Here is a 22,467-nt window from a genome sequence, read left to right on the forward strand (position 1 = left end):
CCTTTCAAAAGTTTTTAGCAGATTCATTAGAAAAGTAAATTTTATATACATAGTTCCTTTTATCATTTTGAAGAGAGCAAGAACAAAGATTCTAGTAGGATAGCATGAATGTTTGATCAGATTGTTTCAAATTTTTTATGGAATTACATTATCTTTTTCAGGTCGAAACTGTCTTTATATTAAAGAACCTGGAACGTATGATGTTAACTCATACATAAATCAGATTTTTTTGGATAATGGCTAGCAGTTTAATACGTTTATTTTATCACTTGGATGTACTGGCATGAAAACTATTGATGTTCATAATGAGAATTGAACTTAGTATCGATTATTTGAAACCCAAAGTTTTATCGAGTCTTAGATTGAACATCAACTCTGAGATGCAGGTACATTCAGCTGACGAGTCCTGGATTCTACTGCCAGCCACTATCTATCTTTGCTTATAAACCACAGTTTTATTTATTAGGCTACAGGATAACAACAGTCTAATGAGTAACATACTGCCATTTTAAAGTGATCAGTAGTAAGTTCAGTTTACCATATAAACCTTGAAAGTCTGATCCATAAACATCTGGCTGATAAAATGTACATATTACACTTAAGTTAATACTTAGATTTATGTAGAATAAACATAATGTGGCTAGCAGTGAAATCCAGGACGAGCATTTAGTTTTTTTTAATTCGTCAGCTGCATATACCTGGATTTGAGTCGATGTTTACTCCGCGATTCGACCCCAGTATCTTGTAATTCAAATGCTTAATGGGTAATCTAACGAGCTACTAATTTCAGGCAGCTACTTACTCCTGCAATAGTTATGAATTTTGTTTGAATCTTGATCAGTCTTATTTGATATCTGTGCACCCTTTGTGGATTGTTGTGACATAACCATTGTATCACAAGTTTCTATGGAACAGATAGAATGTGACTAGCAATGAAATCTAGGACGCGCGTTTCATTCTATTTGGGACTGTCCTCGAACTCTAATGCTAACTGCACTTGATATATTTCCTATAAACTTATGACATAATGGCTATTTCAGAGAGATCCGAATAGGATGCACATATTTTAACTAAGACCGATCAAAATTCAGTCGAATTATCAGCAGCTGAATGATCCCGACAAATTAACTCTTTAAGGCATTTAAATTCGATTTCTTTAAAAAGCTATCTTGAATTATTCGCAAGATAAAGAATATGTGAGTGAAAAAAGTCTCCTTAATAACTTCATTATTAATCTCGACAGTTATCAATTCAAGATTATCGTACTACAAAAGTCAATACAATGCGTACACATTCAGGATAGAATTAGTTAGTATAATACGTTAAAATAGTAAAGTTTTGCACAGATTACGTTTTAAATGCAAAATATGTCCTTTGTGAAGATTTTTTTAATTATGTGTTTTACAGTTTATCACTTTTACAAATGACACGTTTTATATGTACTTAAATCGATGTAATGTTCACTATTGCCCGTCATAACAGTTTCTGATGTCATTATTTTACCCAAACCCACGGGAAAAAAACAAAATTCCGGGATGTTAATTTCAGCAGATCAGCCTAAATAATTTTGCAGCAGCAGTAAAAAGAATTTCAAGCATCACAATTAAAGATGATCGAAATGATGGCACGAAATTCTTCAGTCCAAGTATTCGAACAATGGGGCTCAACTACCGAATAACAGATCGATTAAACGAGTGAGTTTCACTTTGATCCTGATGCAAGCATCACATTTGAAGCATGGTTCAAGAAATATGAAACGTTTTGCAGGTTGATTTTTTTCATCACGATGACGCTTCTTAGGTGAAAATTCTTCTTCGGAAACTTGGAGCAGCTGAGTATGAAAAGTATTTAAATCTTATCTTGCCAAAAGACCCATGCCTTCACATTTGATACTACCATACAAAAACCAACAGAAATTTATTATTGTCTTTGAACTATTAAGAGATCTAAAGATGATTATGTTTCATATGCTATGTTTGTTGATAAGCAATCCGAGAATTTCAAGTTGCGATCACACTCAGACGAAGAATTTAAATGTCTTATTTTTGTATGCAGATTACAATCATCGTCAGATTCAGATATTCGCACCAGAAGTTTGAGCAGAATAAAGTCAATTTCAATATTAAGTTGAAAGATATTACATATAAATGCCTTTGTGTTATTCATCTTAAGAATGATACTAAAATGAATGAATGCCCGAATGCTTATCATACATCTGCTGTTAATCCTAATTCAACACCGAAGAAATGATGCCCAGACCCAAAGATCATCAAGAAAATAACGATTCCCTCAACATCTTCAGTTAAATACAAGCAGCAAGACTTATTTTTCAGGAGGTAAAGGAGATATAGTAAGCCAATCAGAAGTAGCTAAATGAGGTCAATCGATGGCAATCAGAAGTGACCTGAAGGAAAAGTGTATATCATTGGCTACGAAACGGATTAGTTTCCTAACGGCTAGAGCTATATATATATAAATGAGTATTTGCACATTTTGTTTGGTGGCTTAATATACTTTCTCATCCACTTTTGAGTAGTCGGCTGGTGGGTTATCAAATCTAGGACACTGATCATCATAACAAAAGTTTTTTTCCACTTATTTATCTAACCAAGTACAGACTCTCTGCTCGAACACTATTGTCTAAGTTAAATTTCAAGATGAACTGTCATCAGAGTTATCAACTTCAAGTTGTATTCGTTAGGGCTGTCCATTTACTTCATTTTTATAGAACCTTGTCATTGACATTAAGAAAAACAACTCTGTCATCATCTGACTTTTCAAGGGTTGATTTTCTATTAGGTAGTTAACTTGTGAACTCAAAATACTCAAACGATAAAATTCTGTTTGGTGATAATGTTGATAAAAATCACTGTGTTCTAATGAAATTGCACAACAATAAAAGTATGCTTGAAATGCGTTTCCACTTTAAATGTAAGATTTTACTTTAAGACTGGTCTGCGTCAACACCTGAACTGATAATAGGGAGCAAGTTAATTAAGTGTATCGACCACTTCACTTATTTTGGAAACTTAGTAAGCACTGATGGTTTGGTGCCTCATAGAATTTCGGCATGAATTCAAAAATTTCAACGAGATGATCGTCTCCTAGACTGTCTGATGATAATGACTGTCTGGTAGAGATCCGGACGTATAAATCCATTATCTTAAAAATTGACTGCATAAACAATTGATATCAAATGACTTACATTCTGGAACCATGGGTTTAACGATAAAATTTTGACTAAATTTGCTTGCTTATACTCTAATCCCTTATCAGGATCACTTATTGTAAACTAGAAAAACTGTGGAATATTCACGTTATTGAAATTGTAAAAAAATGTTCTGAAAAACTTTATTAAAATAAGGAAGTAACTGAACATAGCAAAATTCCAAAATCCAGGTGAAGACGAATAAAATTAGCATATTGTGTGAAACTTATAGTGAATGAAATGGTATTACTTTGATACTAGAAAAATGAACTAACTTTTAAAATTTTATCAATCCAACTATATTTTTACAGTTTCCACTACGAAATGACTTTAGTTAGAAAACCACTGAAAATCAGAAAGTGCTGGACAACTCTTGCACTCCAGTATACAACTTCTCTAACAGAGAGCATCCATGGCTCTGTAGCGGTTTGAACCCAAGACGTTCAGGTCTCTCAGTAATCAGTTCGTAGAAAAAACTATTTCTTATATTATTTCTCATATGTAGTTGAGAAAATGATCCTTTAATAATAAAAGCTGAATATCGTATTAGGAAAAAACAGCTGATATTGTGTCGGTTAGCATTAAATACATGAATGTCACATAATCACTTTAAGAAAATGAACCAAGTTACATTCGTCATATCAGTTTGTCAATTAACTAGATCATGTTATTACTAGTGTGTACTGATGTGTATCTCAAAAATTTACAATGATCTTAAATTATCATAAATCAACTTGATGACTTTTTAAGGCTAATTAAAAGCCAATTATTTTTAAAAGTATACGGGGGTTGTGGAGATTATTAAGTTTTCGATTGAGGTCATGAACCGATTGATGTTAGACCACCGTTGAAAACCTGGAAGCACTGGACGGCCGTTTCGTCCTATTGTGTAACTCCTCAGCAGTGCGCATCCCGCTCATGGGATTCGAACCTAGGACCTTCAGTCTCGCGTGCGAACGATTAGACACTAACATCATTGGATGTCGGCTCAGGGGTCCAGTAAGTTAAGTTAAACATGATTAGGAATCAGGTAGACTATTTGTTACATTGCTTGAGACTTGACAACACTGGTTAGTTCGGGACAGTGAGTGTACATAGTCTTTTTATTGAGAGAACATCAAATAATACTAAATTCGAAACTGCACATTTTCGATAGTTTGATGCATAATATATAATAATGAAACACAAAGAATTTTACAATCAATCCCACTAATTTTCAAGTAATTGTTGTAGGCAACTTTACCTGTTGTCTTTCACGAACATTCAATAGGAGTGTAAAAATGTGTTATTATTGTCTATTTCTTTTAAATGTGATATAATCACAAAAAATCAACATCTATCAAGTATAAATCGGAATAACCACTCTTCCCTGTCTTTTAACTAGGACATGTTTTAAGTTCTGTGTTTATCCCTCATGTACACAAGTATGTAACCATTTAAACTGTTAATTTGTATGCTTATACGTATATACTTTTGTAATACATAGTTAAAATCAAAGAATAAACTAATTGTTTGATAAAGTAATACATAAAATTCTACAATTTTATATAAAGAAATATATTATTAATAGTAAACAATTGTTTGAAGATGGTGATAAAAACGATGTGGCCTTTTCAAACTAAAAAAAAATTGAATGTACAACCAAAACCAAGTCAAACTTCAATTCAATTTTCAATGATCTAACTGATTAAAAAACACAAATCCTTCTGGTCAATTTGAGTATAAAATTTGAGTAAAATCTCCACAAAACCCCTTCTGATAATAATCATCTGCTCACTAGTGACTGACTTCAAGAAATACTCCAGGAGTTCTAGTGAGAAGCCGTTACCAGTGGAGTTCAACCAGGTCTGTTGTGAGGTATCAACTCACTGAAGACAATAGTATACAGTAGGGTAACTTCCTGGATTGGTTGAAGTTAGACATCAACACCGTTGGATGCCGGCTCAGTGGTCTAGTTGGTTAAGCGCCTGGTGCGAGACTGATAGATCCTGGGTTCGAATATCGCGGGGGGCGGGATAGTGGATGCGCACTGCTGAGGAGTCCCATACTAGACCGAAACGGTCGTCCAGTGCTTCCAGGTTTTGCGTGGTGGTCTAGCTTCAACTGACTCATGATTTCAATCAATGAAATTTCTAACATCTCTATAAAACTCCTTTTGACAAAAATTTTTAAACAAATTTAATCACTTAGTAAAATGGTCATAATGTATGAATTCGTTTACGCTATTACTAATTAAAATATTACTATTATTATTACTATTGTATATACCACTTAAATTTGGAATGTTATAAGTGAATATCAAATAAAGGCATCCATTGAATACGAATTAAAAGAACACAACAAATTTTAAACTGAACGATGGAGATGAAAAAATGAGATTCGATTCTTAGAGTGGTAGAAATGGTATTGAACACTAGTAATATAATAATAATAAATTCATTCTAAAAGCTATTTAAGACTACATAAAGTGTTTAAAGTAAAGGTAATTCAGAGTCAAATGAAGAAATTTTATCCAATTCTAAGATAAAAGTAATAATAACTATTCAAGAAACAAGTTCATTTAGAATAAATGTAGTATGGCTAGCAGTGCGTCTTGGAGTTCATTACTATTCATATTTCATATATTCTATATAAACTTATGACATTATGGGTAAGATCAAAGCAATTCGCACAAAATGTATCTATTCCAACTAAGATCGATTAAGATTACGTCAAAATACCAATAGTAGAGTAAAGCAAATTATGGCAGATTAAATTAATACCCCGGAAACATTCAATAATCATTTGAAAGCATTCAATATTTTGTAATCACTCTTTTTGTATTATGATTTTCCTTTCGGTAGAAGCGAGTCATAGATACAAATCAATCGGGATTGAGCAAATGACTTAGCAGTTTCTGAAAAGTATTTAAAAATGAATGACATCTATGTGATGTATTTTATAACGAACTGTGGGAAAACACTCATATACTGTTTAGAATAATTAAAATTGCAACAAAATACTATATTTCTTTGTCATCATAAAGTGAAAATGATAGTGACTGAGTACGAAAAAACTGAGAGACCGAAAGTCCTGGATTCAAGTTCCGTTTGTAAGATCGTGGATGTGCGTTACTGAGGAGTCTCACACTAGGATGAAATAACTGTTCAGTGCTCCCAGGTTACCAACCGCAAGCCTTAGCACTTATTCCCATTCCTAACCTTAAATTCTGACGCTAAACTTTAATCAGAAACAATGTGAGAATTTCTAAAAACCTATTCAAGCTTTTGTAATCTCTCAAGACTAATATTTTAAGATCTATGTAAACGAGATTTATTTGCCGTTGTTTTTTTGTTTGATGAACACATAGAAAAACTTTTTAAGTACTTTAAATGATTCAATAGCTATGATTTACAATCTGTATATTCCCTTACAATACTATCAACTTTTCCATAAACTATTTATTGATAATGACTTTTCTGATTGATTAACAATTAAAATTTATTGTGGTTATTTTAAGAATCCACCAAACTCATTCTGATACTACACTCTTAACATTTCTTCACATCATCATTATTCTGATAGGTTAGAAATGATGAAAAATTGATCAGTGTTATTGTAATAATCATTTCAAGTTTTTAAGAGAATTCAACTGTTAAAATCACAATCTCCACCAACACTGGATGGCTGGTAGTCTAACAACAATTGATTTATTATCTCAATCAAATATTTGAAAATCTCCACAACCCCATACTGATAATAATCATGTGCTCACTAGTGGCTGGCTCCAAGAAGGATTTTCTGGAGTACTAGTGAGAAATCGTGAGCAGTAGAGTCCAGTCCGTGTCGAGTAGAGATAGGTATCTACCTCAGACAATAGATGAATGGTTGCGCAAGACCATGAATCGACTGAAGTTAAACAATAACACCTTTGGATGCCGGCTAAATGGTCTAGAGGTTAAGCGTTCGCGCTTGAGACCGAAGATTTTGGGTACTGCTGATAAATCCCATACCAAGACGACACGGCTATCCAGTGCTTTCAGGTTTTAAATGGTGGTCTAGCTTACATTGACTCATGAATTCAACTGTTAAAAGTCACTACAATCTCCACAAACCCCCGTTATAATAAGAATTAAATTTAACCAACTAATAAAGCTCATGGGTCTAGTACAGAATTAAGTTCATCAATTTGAGTTACACAATTATTAATAGGTAGAATAACATTACTCAGTCACTTAAATCAAAGTTAAATGTAACAAAGTTTTATTCATTACTCCAATCCTATATAAACTAAATCATTTGTGAAATATAACATTTATAATATAATTAAAGACACTAACTTGAACAATTCAGCCTTTTGAAAACTTTTTTATTCTATATAAATTACCGAAATTCTTTTCAATAGTAGAAATACAATGACAGTAAAATATATGTACCACATTTTAAAATTATGATAAATTAATGTAGAAAAATGTAATAAGAAACAGTATGTCACACACACACACATACACACACACGAAATTACAAGATCCAAAGATTGAAATGATGATGATGATGATGGGATATTGTGGGGAAAAAAAGTTGCCAAACAATATAAGCATAAGCGGTAAGAAATGTAATGTATATACATATATATATACTTTCTTATGAATGTTAACTTATTCTATTTAACCTTTTTTGAAAAGGTCATTTCATAATAAATAAACTATTTAAACAAAATCATAAACCATTTCTACAAATAGTTCTCTTCTATTATTACTATTATTATCATTATTACAATAACCTTTAGTGAATTTGAAATTAAATCAACTCATTCCATGATAAATATACATGTAAATATACTCAGTGTATTCAGTAAATTTTCAATATTAAATGTAATTTATAGACTGATTTTGTTTTTGTTTGTTTATTTGCTTGTTTTCCCCAGCATATATTTCACTAATTCATATTTTTCTTATTTTAATTTAAGGTTGTTCTTTTTTTACCCGGAACATTTTTCTCTTTACGTAACGTAGAAAGAATCATGAACCAGTAATAAATAAATAAGGCCTTTCTAACATTACATTACAAAGTACTATAGTTTCAACTTTTAAAAAAAAGGGATTATTATTGTTAGTTTATTGCCTTGGATCAAATGTATTCATGATTAATTAATCTTAAGTTCTCAGTGAAACAAATGATAGTGAGTCATTCTCCTCTTTCTTATATTATTAAAAGATATATATCATGTTTATTGGAATGTTGTAGCCTATAAAACTGTTCTTTTAGATGCCAGCCCGCCAGCCAGTTTGATTAGAGAATTGCTAGTCCAAAAGCAACAAACCCATGGTTCGAGTTCTGAAATTTACGGCTGATTTTAAAGACATCATACCCCATCTTACTTCACGGATTTCCATCTATAGCGGTAAGGCCTTTTCTAAGTATTGAAATAGCACATTAAACTTCTCACGGAAAGGCTATGTATGACCCTACTTATGCGCTTGTCCGCTGAGCTCTTGAGTTACGCTCTTAGGTCTGTATAAAGACTACTAGTTCAATTTCTTTTATAGGTCCCTCAAGAAGAAATATCCTTCTGCCATATGGTCAAGCGAAAGGTGACAACAACCTTATACCTTTAACACTACCAGAGATTCTCTTGCTGATGCCTAACTGACTGCAGTACACTTCAGTTTAACAGCTGGTGTTTCGCTAAGTGTAAGGCTATTTTTGGTGATTGTAGATAATAATAATCATATAGAGTATTGCCATACATGAAGCGATAACGAGTTCACCTGGTCTGCGAACGGAACAAAGACTGTGACCAATGACCTATAAGCTAGATATTCTGATGCGTCTCCGCCTCGCCAACTAGAGAGAGAAGTCGAAGTCCAAACGGGGAAGTATATTCCGTAAGTATCCAGAAGCTCGAGCGATAACGACAAATACAAATCAAAAGTATATATAAAGCGTTACAAAATAGAATACTAAAATACACAACGGACCAATAGCGTTAAAGATTCTCCCAAGGGTGAAAATACGACATGAAGGTGAAAAGAGCACTTTTGGCGCGAAAACAAAGAAATTCACATTTTCAAAGTAAAACTACAAAATTAAGGTATTTACCAAGTGAGTTCCAGAGATCTAACATCCCCAACAAGTACGAATAATAATTATGTGCAAACTAGTGACTAACTTCAAGATACAATTCCTATAGTTCTATTGAGAAGCAGTGACCAGTAAAGTTCAACCAAGTTGACTTTGATACAGTTATCTACACATACAATTGACCAGGTTTGAGTAATATATTGAATTGATTAAATGTAGACATTATTATAACTGGATACCTACTCACTTGTCCGAAAGTTAAGCGTTCACGCGTGGGACAGAAAGAATACATTTTAAATGTGGAGAGTGAGCTAAAAATCAGATTTGAAAGTTTTAAGAAAACGTACACCGAATAAAAAAACAGAAACTTAAAGAGATGAAACGTATCTTGGAAGAGGAAATAACCGCCACCTGAACGTTAAAAACAACTTGTGAAACATGGAATGCAAAGAAATCTAACTGTTAAATTATAAGAAATAGAAAAGAAATCGAATATAAATACAACTAATCATCACCTGAGATAATAATTGTTTCTGCTAAACTCACATTTCTTAAACGAATTAGTCTAATTTTCTTCTGTGTATTTCAGTCTTAAGTAAAACAGATCAAATACACTCAATTTGAAAATTCTTGGATGATTACATGATATTTTTACTTTGCTTTATTTTACTTCATTGAAAGTATAAATATGAGGTAAATTTTCATGCTAAACAGTTTGTACTTTGATAACAGAAGAAATATAAATATAGATTAGTCAACGTTTTAACTTGTACTAAATGCTGTTTACTGTTATAGGTACGACTGTTTAATATGACTACAGACTAATTCCTATCGGCTAGTTATTACAACACAATGAAACTGCTGTATCGATGAGATGAAAAATATGAATGTTGTTCATAGAGACTAATTTCCTTACTTAATACTTAATACTATATCCATAATAATAATAATAATATTTTAAATGTTAACTGAGTCAATAAGTTTGAGTGAACCGGAGTTACAACTAATCAATGAGCACGAAATTTAGAAAATCAACAAATCAACTGGACTGACTGAAAAATACGACACATCCCTGAATTTTGTGCTCGTTTTCTTTATAACCACTAAAGTTTACATTTTAAACTGTTTCATTTGAAAAGGTTCATTATTGTATTGTTAATTGTATGATACTGTAAAAAATATTAAAGAGATTGAAATTAAGCTTTCGTTCATTAGTTTGAGTATAAACGTTTTTACTTAGATTATGAAAGTAATGAGTGTTCAATGAGCTTTAGTACATCCAAAACCTGAAAACCTACTACTCTAAAGATTTGTTAGTAAGAGTAATAAGTATATCATTAACTAATGTCAAAAAACTCATGACTGTTAACACAGCAATTCAATAAATTTTTAGTTTTTGCCAAAAAAACATATGACATAAACCTCCGGTGAAATATGGATCTGAGCTTAATAAGATAAAATAAGCAAATTATCTCATAGACCCTGACGCCATTCCTTATCGAGGTCCAAACCATTACTCAATGGTTGGCAGTTAATAGAAATATGAACAGAGGAAATTCCGCCAGTCAGCTGATTAATCAATTCTAATGCTAATAATGAAGAAAAAAATTTGTCACTGAGTATTAAAAGGCAACCCATTTTAACAAAGCTGTAAACAAAGTAGTTTGTTGAATTTTACAGTTTACATCATGGATCGATGTGAGTTAAATAACCATTAAGAATTCAATTGTGAAATTTGAAGATCATGAATCAGATACCAGATGAAGACGGGGATGCACAGTGGTATAAAATATAGGCTGGCCAGTGTTGAAAGCATTGAAAATTTTGGAATTATTTCACAGATTGTTATAAATATTTTTTTATTTTATTGTATACTTATTAGATAACTGGATTATTGCAAGGGTCCGTCGGACCTATGAGCTAACCTTGTACGATTTATTATTCTTTAATGATCGCCAATTAAATATCGGTTTTCAGCCATATCTCATGATTGTATGTGAAGTATGATTTCAAATTTAGTTTGCGTTTTAGTCTGACAATTTATATAATGATCCATATAAACTAAAGATACAAGTAAACAACATCAAGTGAATTTAAATTAAAGATTGTTTGAAACAGATGTAATGGATGACTGCAGCATGGTAACAGAAGCCTGAATTCTGTGTTCTCCCCTTTCGATTTAAGGTTATACATAGAAGACGTACAAATAGACAGTTAGACAGGAGTTAACCTTACGTTCGTTTCGGTCCAAGGTTAATCGCGTCGGTCGAGACATACCGGTGGTCAAGGCTTAGGACGCTAACGATAGCCGAAGTAACATTCGTGGGGTAAAGAAATCACAATCGGGATTCTCAGTCATAAACCTAGCAAGCGATATCAACGAACGTCTCATATACAAAAAAGATCCCAAAATAATTCATTCCTTTTTACAGACATTTCGTAACTGAATTTATTGTCTAACATGTTTTTCAAATCTTCAAATTACACTATCCAGTTAACTTGAAAAATAAAGAACCGAATTAGTAATCAACAAACATAAAAATTTTGCAAGCCAAACACTTACGTAATTTTCCTTTGACTTGTTGTTCTAACCATTTTGTCACATGATCAACTGCACGTTTGGATTCATCCAATAGTGTATTTGTTTGGGTTGTTCGAAGCGTTTTATGTTCTTCAATATTACTTTTATTTTGTATTTTACAAGATTCAGTTGTTAATGTATTTTCTATACATTGTGAATATGTATCTCTATTGTCATCATGATTTTGAATGTTTGTATTAGTGTATACATGTGGTGAGTAGTTCTTTGGGATACTTTTTTGCTTCTGTTGTTTTAATAGCTTAATTAATACACCTATTCGACATTTTTTTCAGTTCTTGTTAAGAATTGACAATTGAAGTTATATTTAAGTGTTACATAACATCTTTTGGAAAAATAATTTCTGGGTTTATTTAGAGTAAATGAAATTTGGAGATAGTTGAGGTAACTCGGAGGCATGTTTCATCGTGTTTAGAACTTATCAGTTATATGTGCCTGAATTCAAGAGTTGATTTCCACTCTGGGATTCCAAACCAGTGTCATTCACTTCAAGTGCCACTTAGTTACTCAGTCTGGATAGATCTTGGTTTTTTGTAACGAGTTTGAAATTCAATTGAATTTGAATGATTTGGATAATCTCGTTACTGATATTTTGATTGAAATTTAATGTCTTAGTTGAACTTGTGCCATCATGGCTATATCCAAGTGGTCTAAACATAATACTTATTTACCAGCTAAGACTGATCAAATATCAACCAAATTATCAAAATACGGAATGACCCTATACATTACAAATCCATATAAAACTACCAACTTTATTTCCATCAGTAGGTAGTAGAACTTTGTTATATTACATAATTTGTTTAGGGGATTTGACACTGTTAAGTACTATATACGGTGTTAGATGACTGAAGGTAATCAGTTGGAGTACGTACACGTAAGATTTCATGCTAGTTAGCATTCATTAACAAAATTATTCTACACTCTTAAGGGAACGACAGCTACCTGTAGGAATCAAACGGGAAATGTTAAGTTGGTGAACTTGTCAAACTCCTCCAACCTTCCAACATAAATTACCGCTTCTTGAATTAGATATCAAAGCCGTATTTGCTCAAATTTAATAACAATAATATATATATATATATATATATATATATATATATATATAAATTCTTCTGTAAAGGATACGAATTTCATGATCTCTTTGAGCTAAAATTTCACGTAACTGATTTGCTTCTTTGGTAGCGTTTGGTAAAGATGGAACTACAACTTGTTTGGCGGATGCTTTAATTGATTCAAATTTCTTAGTATTTTTCCAATATAATGCCTAATATATAAGTATTTATAAATTAGAAAGTTGTACATGTACACTATCAACATTTATGAACAGTAAAATGCAAGAACTTCAAACAATCTAAAATCGAGTTAAAACAACTATTGATTTTCAAGAACAAAGACCTACTGATTAATTGTGTCAGCATTCTAGTAGTATTATAATGAACGGAGACTTGATGGAGATAACCGTTTTGTTGTTTAATACGAAATTACAGAGTTTATTCGTAAAATATGAAAACCATACGTTAAATACTTCATTTGCAAATCCTCCATCATTTGTCTCATACTTCGTCGTTCCTTCATTGCTATTACAATTACTCTCTGTTTACATTCCCGTTCTCTTCGACTCGATCTTTTCAACCTTCTGCTACCAGGCACTTAACAATCAATACAAAACGTAGTTCTTTCAAACGTACAATGAAAACTCTACTTTTAACAAATACTGTGATTTTCTAACTAAGTAACAATTTATTACACTTATGAGCCCAGTGATGTTATTTCATATATCTCTTTCGATAAACCAAGTTAAGAATTTAGTCTACCTCCTTAATAACTAGTATGGTTTCCATCAAAAGTGAGGTTTCGACAGTTTGGCTTTTCACTTACTACTGAATACCATTTTGACATGATATTCTCATTCTACTTATTTTAAGCAACTGACCCATGTGTCAATAAATACAAATTACTTGACGGCACAGACTATTAAAATTTATGTCAAGTATTTTTAAAACAGACTAAATTATATCGCTGATGGATGATTTGGAGATTCTTTAGGATAATGCTCTATCTGTTCTGAGAATGTAAATCCTATTACAGGCACACGTAAATATAAATATAGTTAACTAAAAGAGGTCTGTCATCCAATTTAGATTATTTGAGTAGGCTTTCCTTTTCATAGATAATTTTTAACTTGAGAGTAAGAAAGGTGATTTCATTGTTGGCTCTCATTCGATGCCTATGTACACTTCGAAATAATGTTCTTTGAATAAGATTTCGTCAAACATTTCCTTTCAGAGAACACTGATTAGCTGTAGAATTTAGTCTATTAATTTCATTTTTTAGTCGATAAACTTGCAACTTATCTATAAAGAAAACTGAATTAAGAATATGCATTATGACATATGAACACCCTCAATGATGTCCATCCTTTTCAATCTCACCCTTTTTCACCCGTACTTTTACTCGCACCTTTATTAATATTAACTAACTAAAACAATACATTTATCATGTATTAAAGGAAAACAAATTACTGTATAATATACAATTGGCCACTTCATAACTTACATGCATTACTGAGAAACCGAAATTTATCATATGAATATTTGAAAGAATTGGAGCTGGTACACATACTTCTTCATTAGCTGATGGTGTATTTAAAAATTCTTGAATTAATTTCTCACATCTAAATTTCAGAAAAAAAGTCTATTAAATACTACAGTTTATTTCAAAAACAAACTCATTATAACTACAAGCATCATGAGAAACTTTGAGCCATCTAAGTTGCTACCAAATGAATATATATATATATATACGACTGGACCGTTTGTGATATTTCATAATCATCAAAATAAGTAACGCAATTAAAATGTGTACTAACTAAGAATCTTTCGAAAAGTTCGACCATTAAGATTCTCTTCTAACTTACTCTGTTGGTAGTGGTACTCAGACCAAGTTACCTTCTTAATCTGACGTTTTCTGGTGACTAGTGCGTGAGTTGAAAGTAGACTAAGGCTTACGAAAGTAAAACATGGCATCAGTTCAAAAATCCACTTATTGATTGTTTGAGACGTGATGATACGAGAAAATCGTCTCGTTGGTGTCTCCAGGGCAGTCTTGATTTGTTGTCAGAGACCGTTCGTTGAACAAATCAAAAGTGGTAGCATGGTTATAAGTTATTTAAAAAACTGGTTAATAAAGAATTAGGGTTTTTGTCACTCATGTGATATTGAAAAACGGCCTGGCTACCAGGTTATATATGAATATAAATATTAATAAATCTGTAATTTCCGGTAGTGTGAACATCGACAAGAGAATGCAAGTAGGTTCAGTTGACGAGTCCTAATCCGGGCGATACGCTCGTCTCAGTTTACACTGTTAGCCACATATTAAATACATCGAAGTATGAATAACCTATAACTAACACTATCTGAAAATGCTCATAATCAACTGTTTGATAATTATTCATCAAATATGTACAAAGTGATTCACTAGGGAATAGATACTCAAATTTTATATTTCTTTTTCGTTACCTACTCTTAACAATTAAAAATAATAATTGCATGATGAATAATGAACTTTCTTACTTTTCTTTATCTTCAGCGTTCAATGTAGCATCTTTTTCTATACCTGTAGCAAACGCTAATTCAGCTTTTAAATGTTCGATTTCAGATTTTAAATGATTGATAGTTAAGTAAGGATCTTGTTCTTCATTAAGGGTTATTTCATTTTTAATTAAAGCAACACGCTGTGCAAAACGACACGTTGATATTGTTTCCTAAAGTTTTGAAAAATAATAAGTATTAACTACAAATGCGACGAAAGTATACTACACTGAAAGTCTTGGAGTTTATCAATCAGAATTAAGATATCGCCTGTTAGATTTTTGAGTGAAACTACAAGTTCAGTGAAAAATAATTTGTATCTCATTATAAACTGAGTGAAAATTGACGGTATGTGGTCTTTAGAATCCTCTAAATGGATAAAAAAAATCTTCTTTGCCACAGGTGCTTAAGCCAAATTGAAAGAAATACCTGTTTCTAATGCAGATTGTATACGAAAATACTTGATGTTTCTTGTTAAGTAGTACCCCCCAACTCTAACTCTTAACTCTATATCTCAAAAATCCCCGACTAATATGAACGAGCTCCTCGAATTTTCTAAATTATTCCTTATTAGAAGTCTGGGATGAAAATTATCTCAAATACACAACGTATAATTTTAAAATCTCAGTTCATTTCGGCATACAAATAACCATCTTTAAAGTTGGTTGCACTCGAAATATCATTCATTCTAACAATAAGATGGTTAGAAGCCATCGGCAGGATGCCGTGAACTTTAGTTTCATGTTAGTTGGATATCGTTAGCTAGGTGAATCTGAAACAACGGATGTTGTTCGTGGAATTTAAACCAGCATCATCTATTTTCAAAATCAGAAACATTACATCTCTATTCATGGATCGACCGACCTCCTGTTGGACTGAGATCATCGCAATGATTCATTATTGAGTAATAACCAATATTATGTTTGTCCAGTCATTAGTAGTAATCGAATTATACAAATGAAGATTTTTTCGAATAGATACAGTTATATAATAGTCTTAACAAAATGCACTGAAGTAGAAGACGTATAGTTGGTAGATGCTGTGTTGACAAACCATCTTATTCATTAATTAGTTCCATATATAAGATAGCAAAATGTCAATATACGTTTCTGTTTATACACGATAAAAATCATTTTTCGTTATATCTCCTTTGTAATAACTACGTTCACCATAAGCAATCATGGATGGTGGTTAACAGTGGAATCCAGGACGCGCATTTTGCCTTATCTGGGACTCGTCGATTAGATGTACCTGCATCCGACACATTGCAAACTTAAAAATAAATAGGATTTACTTTCGATGGGCACTAAAAAATTGTAATGTTTGTTTTTGATAAACTTACTTGTAAATTTTCTTGTTCAATACTACATGTAGCAATCATTGATGTCATGCAATTACCGCCTAAACTATCTCTCAGCATCATTGTCATCATACTGTTACGATATGGTACATGTGTACGTTGTTTTTCAGCTAATGCTATAATCACCTGTAAAGTAAAATAAATTTAAACTTCAATTGTAAATTAACATAAATTTCTGTATTTATGTATACAACACGGAAAACACCATCCCAATCACATTCGGTGAAAAAACTCTGCAAGAGATGTAAACTTTCACGTACTTGAGCAGCATCATCAAGGAGGATCTGTAAGGGCAAGGATTAGCAAAGCAAGGCAACATTACTACAGTTGAAGAACATAAGGAACTCAAAACAACTGTCAACCAACGTCAAGGTCAGAATCTTCAATATGGACGTCAGGACAGTTCTGTTCCTCGAGGCTGAAACCTAGAGAACTACAACATACATCATCAAAAAACAAGTATTTATAAACAATTGTCAACGTAAGATGCTCAATGTCCGTTGGCCAGATACCATCAACAACAGGCTACTGTGGGAAAGAATAAACCAACTTTCAACTGAAGAGAAAAATAGAAAAAGATGATGGTAGTGGATAGGAAATACATTGCAGTAATCATCAAACTACATCACGAAGCGAGCGCTAACTTGGAAACGGGAAGGTGGAAGGCCAAAGAACACATTGTGCCGAAAATTGGAAGCAAATATCAAAATGATGAATAGCAACTGGAAAGGGTTGTCCAGGACAGAGTTGCATGAAGAATGCTAATGGGATGTCTATGCTCCTCCACGAATGGTAACAGTCATAAGTAAGTAATGTGTACTAAACGATTAACAACACTTTTATAAAACTCGATCCTTTGATAAATATAGACAAAGCATATATAACAAGATTTGAAGAATGTAATCAATTCATTATTTATTATGAGACTTCTCATCAGCTGTAAACAGCCTGAAGTTACAATTAGTAATAATCGAGAATGTGAGAAGGCTATCTGAAAAGTTTTTTGAACATATAGTTCAAGAAAGCAAGTTTTGAAGTAAAGTGTTCACAACTACGATCATGAAATATTTCATGGATAGCAGACATGAAGTGGATATCACAAACTGGGTTCAAAATAATTAGCCGGCAACGAATGCCGATTTTACTTCTATTTGGAGAGCCCGTTACCATCACTCACTTTTGAACTGGCATTTGTATATAGGAAGAGAATATGATACGCTTATCATTGGCACACTAAAATAACAGTAGTAATATAAATTTTTCTATTTCATAACCACACTAAATTTAGTAATAAATATAAACCATACCAAATGATTTATCACATAAAATTGTTCAACTAACTGAAGCAAGAATTCCAACCAGAAGGTACGGTTTCCAGATGTCATTTGTGTACAACAGATATGCATCCGTATTTATTTCACGCATATATATATATATATATAAATGGCAGAAGTAGAATAACCTTAGTTTTTACTTGTTAACTGCCAGGTAATTCATATTCATATTATTTTGTTGAATACTCTGTATTTAAATGGCCGTCCAGTGCTTCCAGTTTATCAGCGGTGATCTAGTTAAAATCAGTTCAAGATTAAAATTACAACCGACATCTCTTGATCATCATAAATGTATATGACTTGGAAAACATACTGATTTCCTATAGAAAAATGTAACTAATAACTAAATGCTTTAGGTTGATGGAGAACATATTTACTTAGTAGAAGATAATGACTAGTCATAATGTAATAAACTCACCTGTTCTAAATAGTGTAATGACAAATTAATGTATTTTGCCTCTGTTAATAAAGTACCATCTAAACCGCATTTATATACTCTTTCTGAACTATAAAAAGGGAAAAACAACAACAGTACAATAAATAACTGATTTTAATGGACGGATTTGGATAGTATGAAAACAAGTCTAAATTAAAAGTTGATAACTGTTGAAATTTATGTTTGAAATAATAACAAGTCCGATTTACTCAAGGGCGCTACTGAAAATCCTAAGCAAGAACACGAACCTCCCTGTATGTGTTGGTATCTCCAAAAAGTTCCCTCCTACCGAACAACATTGATACAAAGCAGTGGATCATAAATAAAATCATTGTTAGATCAAAGAAGAATAATTCACATTCAAATTCACACAGTTACACACTGAACGCACTCAGTAGTTGATGGTTAGTGAATCCATTAAAAATCAAATGGACAAAAACCATCTAAAACCAATATATGATCATACAATTGATTTCTACTTAATATGTAATTCGGAGGGAGGGCGTGTATATCATCTTAACGACTTGCGTACTATAGACTTTCCTCTTTGTCATTATTATTATTTACCGTCAAGTCCTTCAATACTAACACATTCCTTGAAGAATGCAGGTACGCCTAGCTAATGAATACCGACTAGCACAAAATCAAGATCAAGGGCTTACTGCCCGACTACCTTCGAACACCGACTGTTCTGTATATCTTCTAAAGGTCAATCGTCACTTACCTTCTGTAGTATAAAATCATACTTAACCATAAACTATTTTATACCAAAAAAAAGATTCAATAAAAAGATCTAATCAGGAAATAAAATGAATCCATTACAATAAATTACCCAGCTAAATCAACAAGATGCAATTTTGAACGTCGTATAACTGATGAACCATGCGGACGCGAAGTGATATGTATGGTGAATATACAATGAGATCGAGTTGAAGCTTCATTCATCGGTGTCTAGAGTGATTTAACCATTCAAAATAAATGAAATTTAACAAACTTGTGGATATTACAAATGACTAATAAAAGTGCACTATATATATATATATATATATATATATATATATATATATATATATATATGCGAACACGCACATAGAGAGGAGTAATTACGACTTGCATGTCATGGTAGCTGAACATGTAGCGAAATGGAGACATAAACAAAAGAGATCAAATAACCCGTTATAACCAGATGACAAACACATCTCTCTCCACTGGAAAACACGGTTAAAATGGGTCATAAAATCGATTGGGATAGAATAGATGACTGGGACTTTTGAGCGTACTTGCGTTTAAATCTTCAATATGTGTGGAATATCTAGCATTTTCCCGTTCACTAAGTGAATGTGGCATGTAAGAAAGAGCATAATTTTCCCTGGGGATTTCACTCTAAGTTCTGGCTTTTACTTTATATTTGTTTTGTCATCCAGCAAGCTTAAATGCGCGACATTAGAGTGTTCACAGAATACGTCTGCATATGGCATTAGATGAGTGAAATAAAATCCTCAGCAAAAACTATGCCGTTGTATGCAGTACTCACTCACAAAGTGAACGAGAAAGCTCCTAAAATAACTAGACATTTCACTTTTATTAAACACTGAAAAAAGGATATTTATCCTCATTTAACTGATCTTGACTTGACTTTTATGACTTTGTAGAAGAGTCGTTATTAACAATCTTAAAATGAATGATAGACTCCATGATCAATAGATTAAACGAATAAGAATTAGCTGAAGGATGACCGCTAAGCTGAAGAGATTACAGCTTAGAAATGCTTGACCATGAGAAAACACAATAAATGCCCAACATGATTAATTCACTGCATCATTTCAAACAGTTATGAGTAGATTTCGTGTGACATACAGTTAATCCAATGTCACAAACTATTGAAAACAAGGGAATACTAAATGTCTACTTCCTCATGTTATAAAAACAAAAAGAAAATTGACAAACTTGGCAGCCTCATTTTCCAGACGTTATCTATGATTGAATAATTCAGTAAAAAGTGACATGTGATAGTATTGAAGAATATTAAATACTCATATTTGCAAGTTACGGAAAATAATGATTATGATGGATGTAAACAGATAACAGTCTTTGATCGAATAACAGATTGTCATCGAATTCGAAATTAAAGGATTTTAAAGATACAGATTTTCGTAGTTGAAATCATGAACTGTTTTTAGTTAAACCACCACTCAAAAGCAGGAAGCAATGGACACCTGTTTCGTCCTCGTTTGAGACCCCTCAGGAGTGCACATCAAGCATCTCATTTTACAAGGGATCAAACCTATCATCTCATCAGTGAAGATTAATGAAAGAGAAATAAATGTGAGGGGAATATAAAAGATATTTCCATGCCAAGTAGTGTGAATATTTATAAGTTGAATGTAAGAATATTCTAGAATGAAAACTAAGAAAGTTATGTAACCCTTAAAACAAATTAACTGAGTGCAGATCACATAAGAAGTGGGGATTAATTAGTGTCATGAAAAGAATTGAGTAGCGAACATTTATGAAGGAGGTCACCACAGTAAAGCAAGGTTGATAACCGAATCTTCTTAGATGCCTAAACTTGGTTTCAATCTCTTTATGTCAATCGCCTCAGCAAACAGTAGTAAATTCGATCCTTTTCATTTATTCATGATCTTAAATGACTTTGAGACATCAACATCATGACCTCTGTCATGCAGATAGTGTCCAATAGCACTGTTGAAAACGTGTTGTCATCTTAGTCTAAGCTTCTGTAGCATGAGCACAGAGATGTGAACAGTGACGCCCCTTTTCTGTTCTTCCAATGTATGCGCTTTGGCACGCACATGTGGTCTGTACTCAGTTGGTTAATAGTTCTGTTTCTATATACTTAGTTTTTATTTTAGAATATTCTTGTATTCAATCTATAAATATTCACCTCAACTAACATATGAAAATATTTTATAGTTCTTCCAAAATTATTGCTTTTCTTTCCTCAATCTTCACCCGATCGAAGCTGCTACCTTGACGCGGTGGTCGGGCTTGCCTATCGTGATGACCCAACCGAGCTATATTGGCTGGAACATATGTTCCTGTAGGTTCTACCATGCCAGGCAGGTCGATTGGTGAACGGTAAGACTAAAAGCAGCAACTCAAGGTCTGAGGGCGAAGTCGTACTGCTGACTGTAGAGGGGTGTGACAGCAGTAAGGTGTTTCCCTCGGACAACCAGCATGACAGCGATGCTGCCTTCCCACAAGGAGGGGTGGGGTTAGAAAAGGTCGACCCTAAAAATGTCACACCTCACCTTACCTCACGGATTTCCGTCTCCGGCGGTAAGGCCCTTTGAAGAACGGAGCTAACACGTCAAAAACCTTCCACAAAAAGGCCGTGCGCTACCGGCCTCAAGCAGTTGTCCCTTGGGCTCTGCGGTCACGCTCCCAGGTCGTCAAGACCAACACTAATCCAATTTCCTTTTCAGGTTCCTCAAGAAATACCCTTCCACGGTGTGGGCAGCCGGGAAGTGATATCAGCCCTCATACCCGTAACAGCACAAGAGACCAAGGTGGTCACATTCAAATCCTTCCTATACCTTCTAATACCTCTCTTATCTCCCCGACTAACCCTCCTCACGTCTCTTTATCACCTCGCACCGGTAGGGCAAACGATTCGAGTACGTGGAACGCTATTCCTGGTCTCCTAAAACCACGCTCTAAACTACACGTAGGAGCTTTTAACGTACGAACACTTTGCCAAATAGGACAGCAGGCTTCCTTAGCTAGGACTTTAGAATCCCGCGCCATCGATGTGTGCTGCGTCTCCGAAACGCGCATACAGGATCCAAGTATCGTCATTCATTTGACCTCACCATGCCAAAATAAAGAACCGACTCGATTTACGCTTCGT

The 22,467-nt window shown here is 33.1% G+C and overlaps 1 protein-coding gene across 2 annotated transcripts in view; it reads right to left on the reverse strand.

Moving 5' to 3' along the window:
- Nucleotides 1-22,467, reverse strand: part of KIF6_1 (Kinesin- protein 6) — a gene marked incomplete at its 3' end in the record, with an annotated part of 52,339 nt that overhangs the window by 12,362 nt on the left and 17,510 nt on the right. The window contains exons 6-14 of one of the 2 annotated variants that reach the window (XM_012942495.2): nt 19,429-19,547; nt 18,579-18,666; nt 16,809-16,952; nt 15,449-15,639; nt 14,430-14,547; nt 12,999-13,137; nt 11,835-12,125; nt 7,915-7,970; nt 4,251-4,307 (exon numbers count right to left, since the gene is read on the reverse strand). In XM_012942495.2, the coding sequence (XP_012797949.1) occupies nt 4,251-4,307; nt 7,915-7,970; nt 11,835-12,125; nt 12,999-13,137; nt 14,430-14,547; nt 15,449-15,639; nt 16,809-16,952; nt 18,579-18,666; nt 19,429-19,547 (1,203 nt within the window). Of the gene's footprint in view, nt 1-4,250; nt 4,308-7,914; nt 7,971-11,834; nt 12,126-12,998; nt 13,138-14,429; nt 14,548-15,448; nt 15,640-16,808; nt 16,953-18,167; nt 18,394-18,578; nt 18,667-19,428; nt 19,548-22,467 lie in introns of those variants that run through there. The other variant, XM_051210639.1, reaches the window with a different exon arrangement.

This window comes from Schistosoma haematobium, chromosome 1 (assembly GCF_000699445.3).
Source record: "Schistosoma haematobium chromosome 1, whole genome shotgun sequence".
Classification (NCBI taxonomy): domain Eukaryota; kingdom Metazoa; phylum Platyhelminthes; class Trematoda; order Strigeidida; family Schistosomatidae; genus Schistosoma; species Schistosoma haematobium.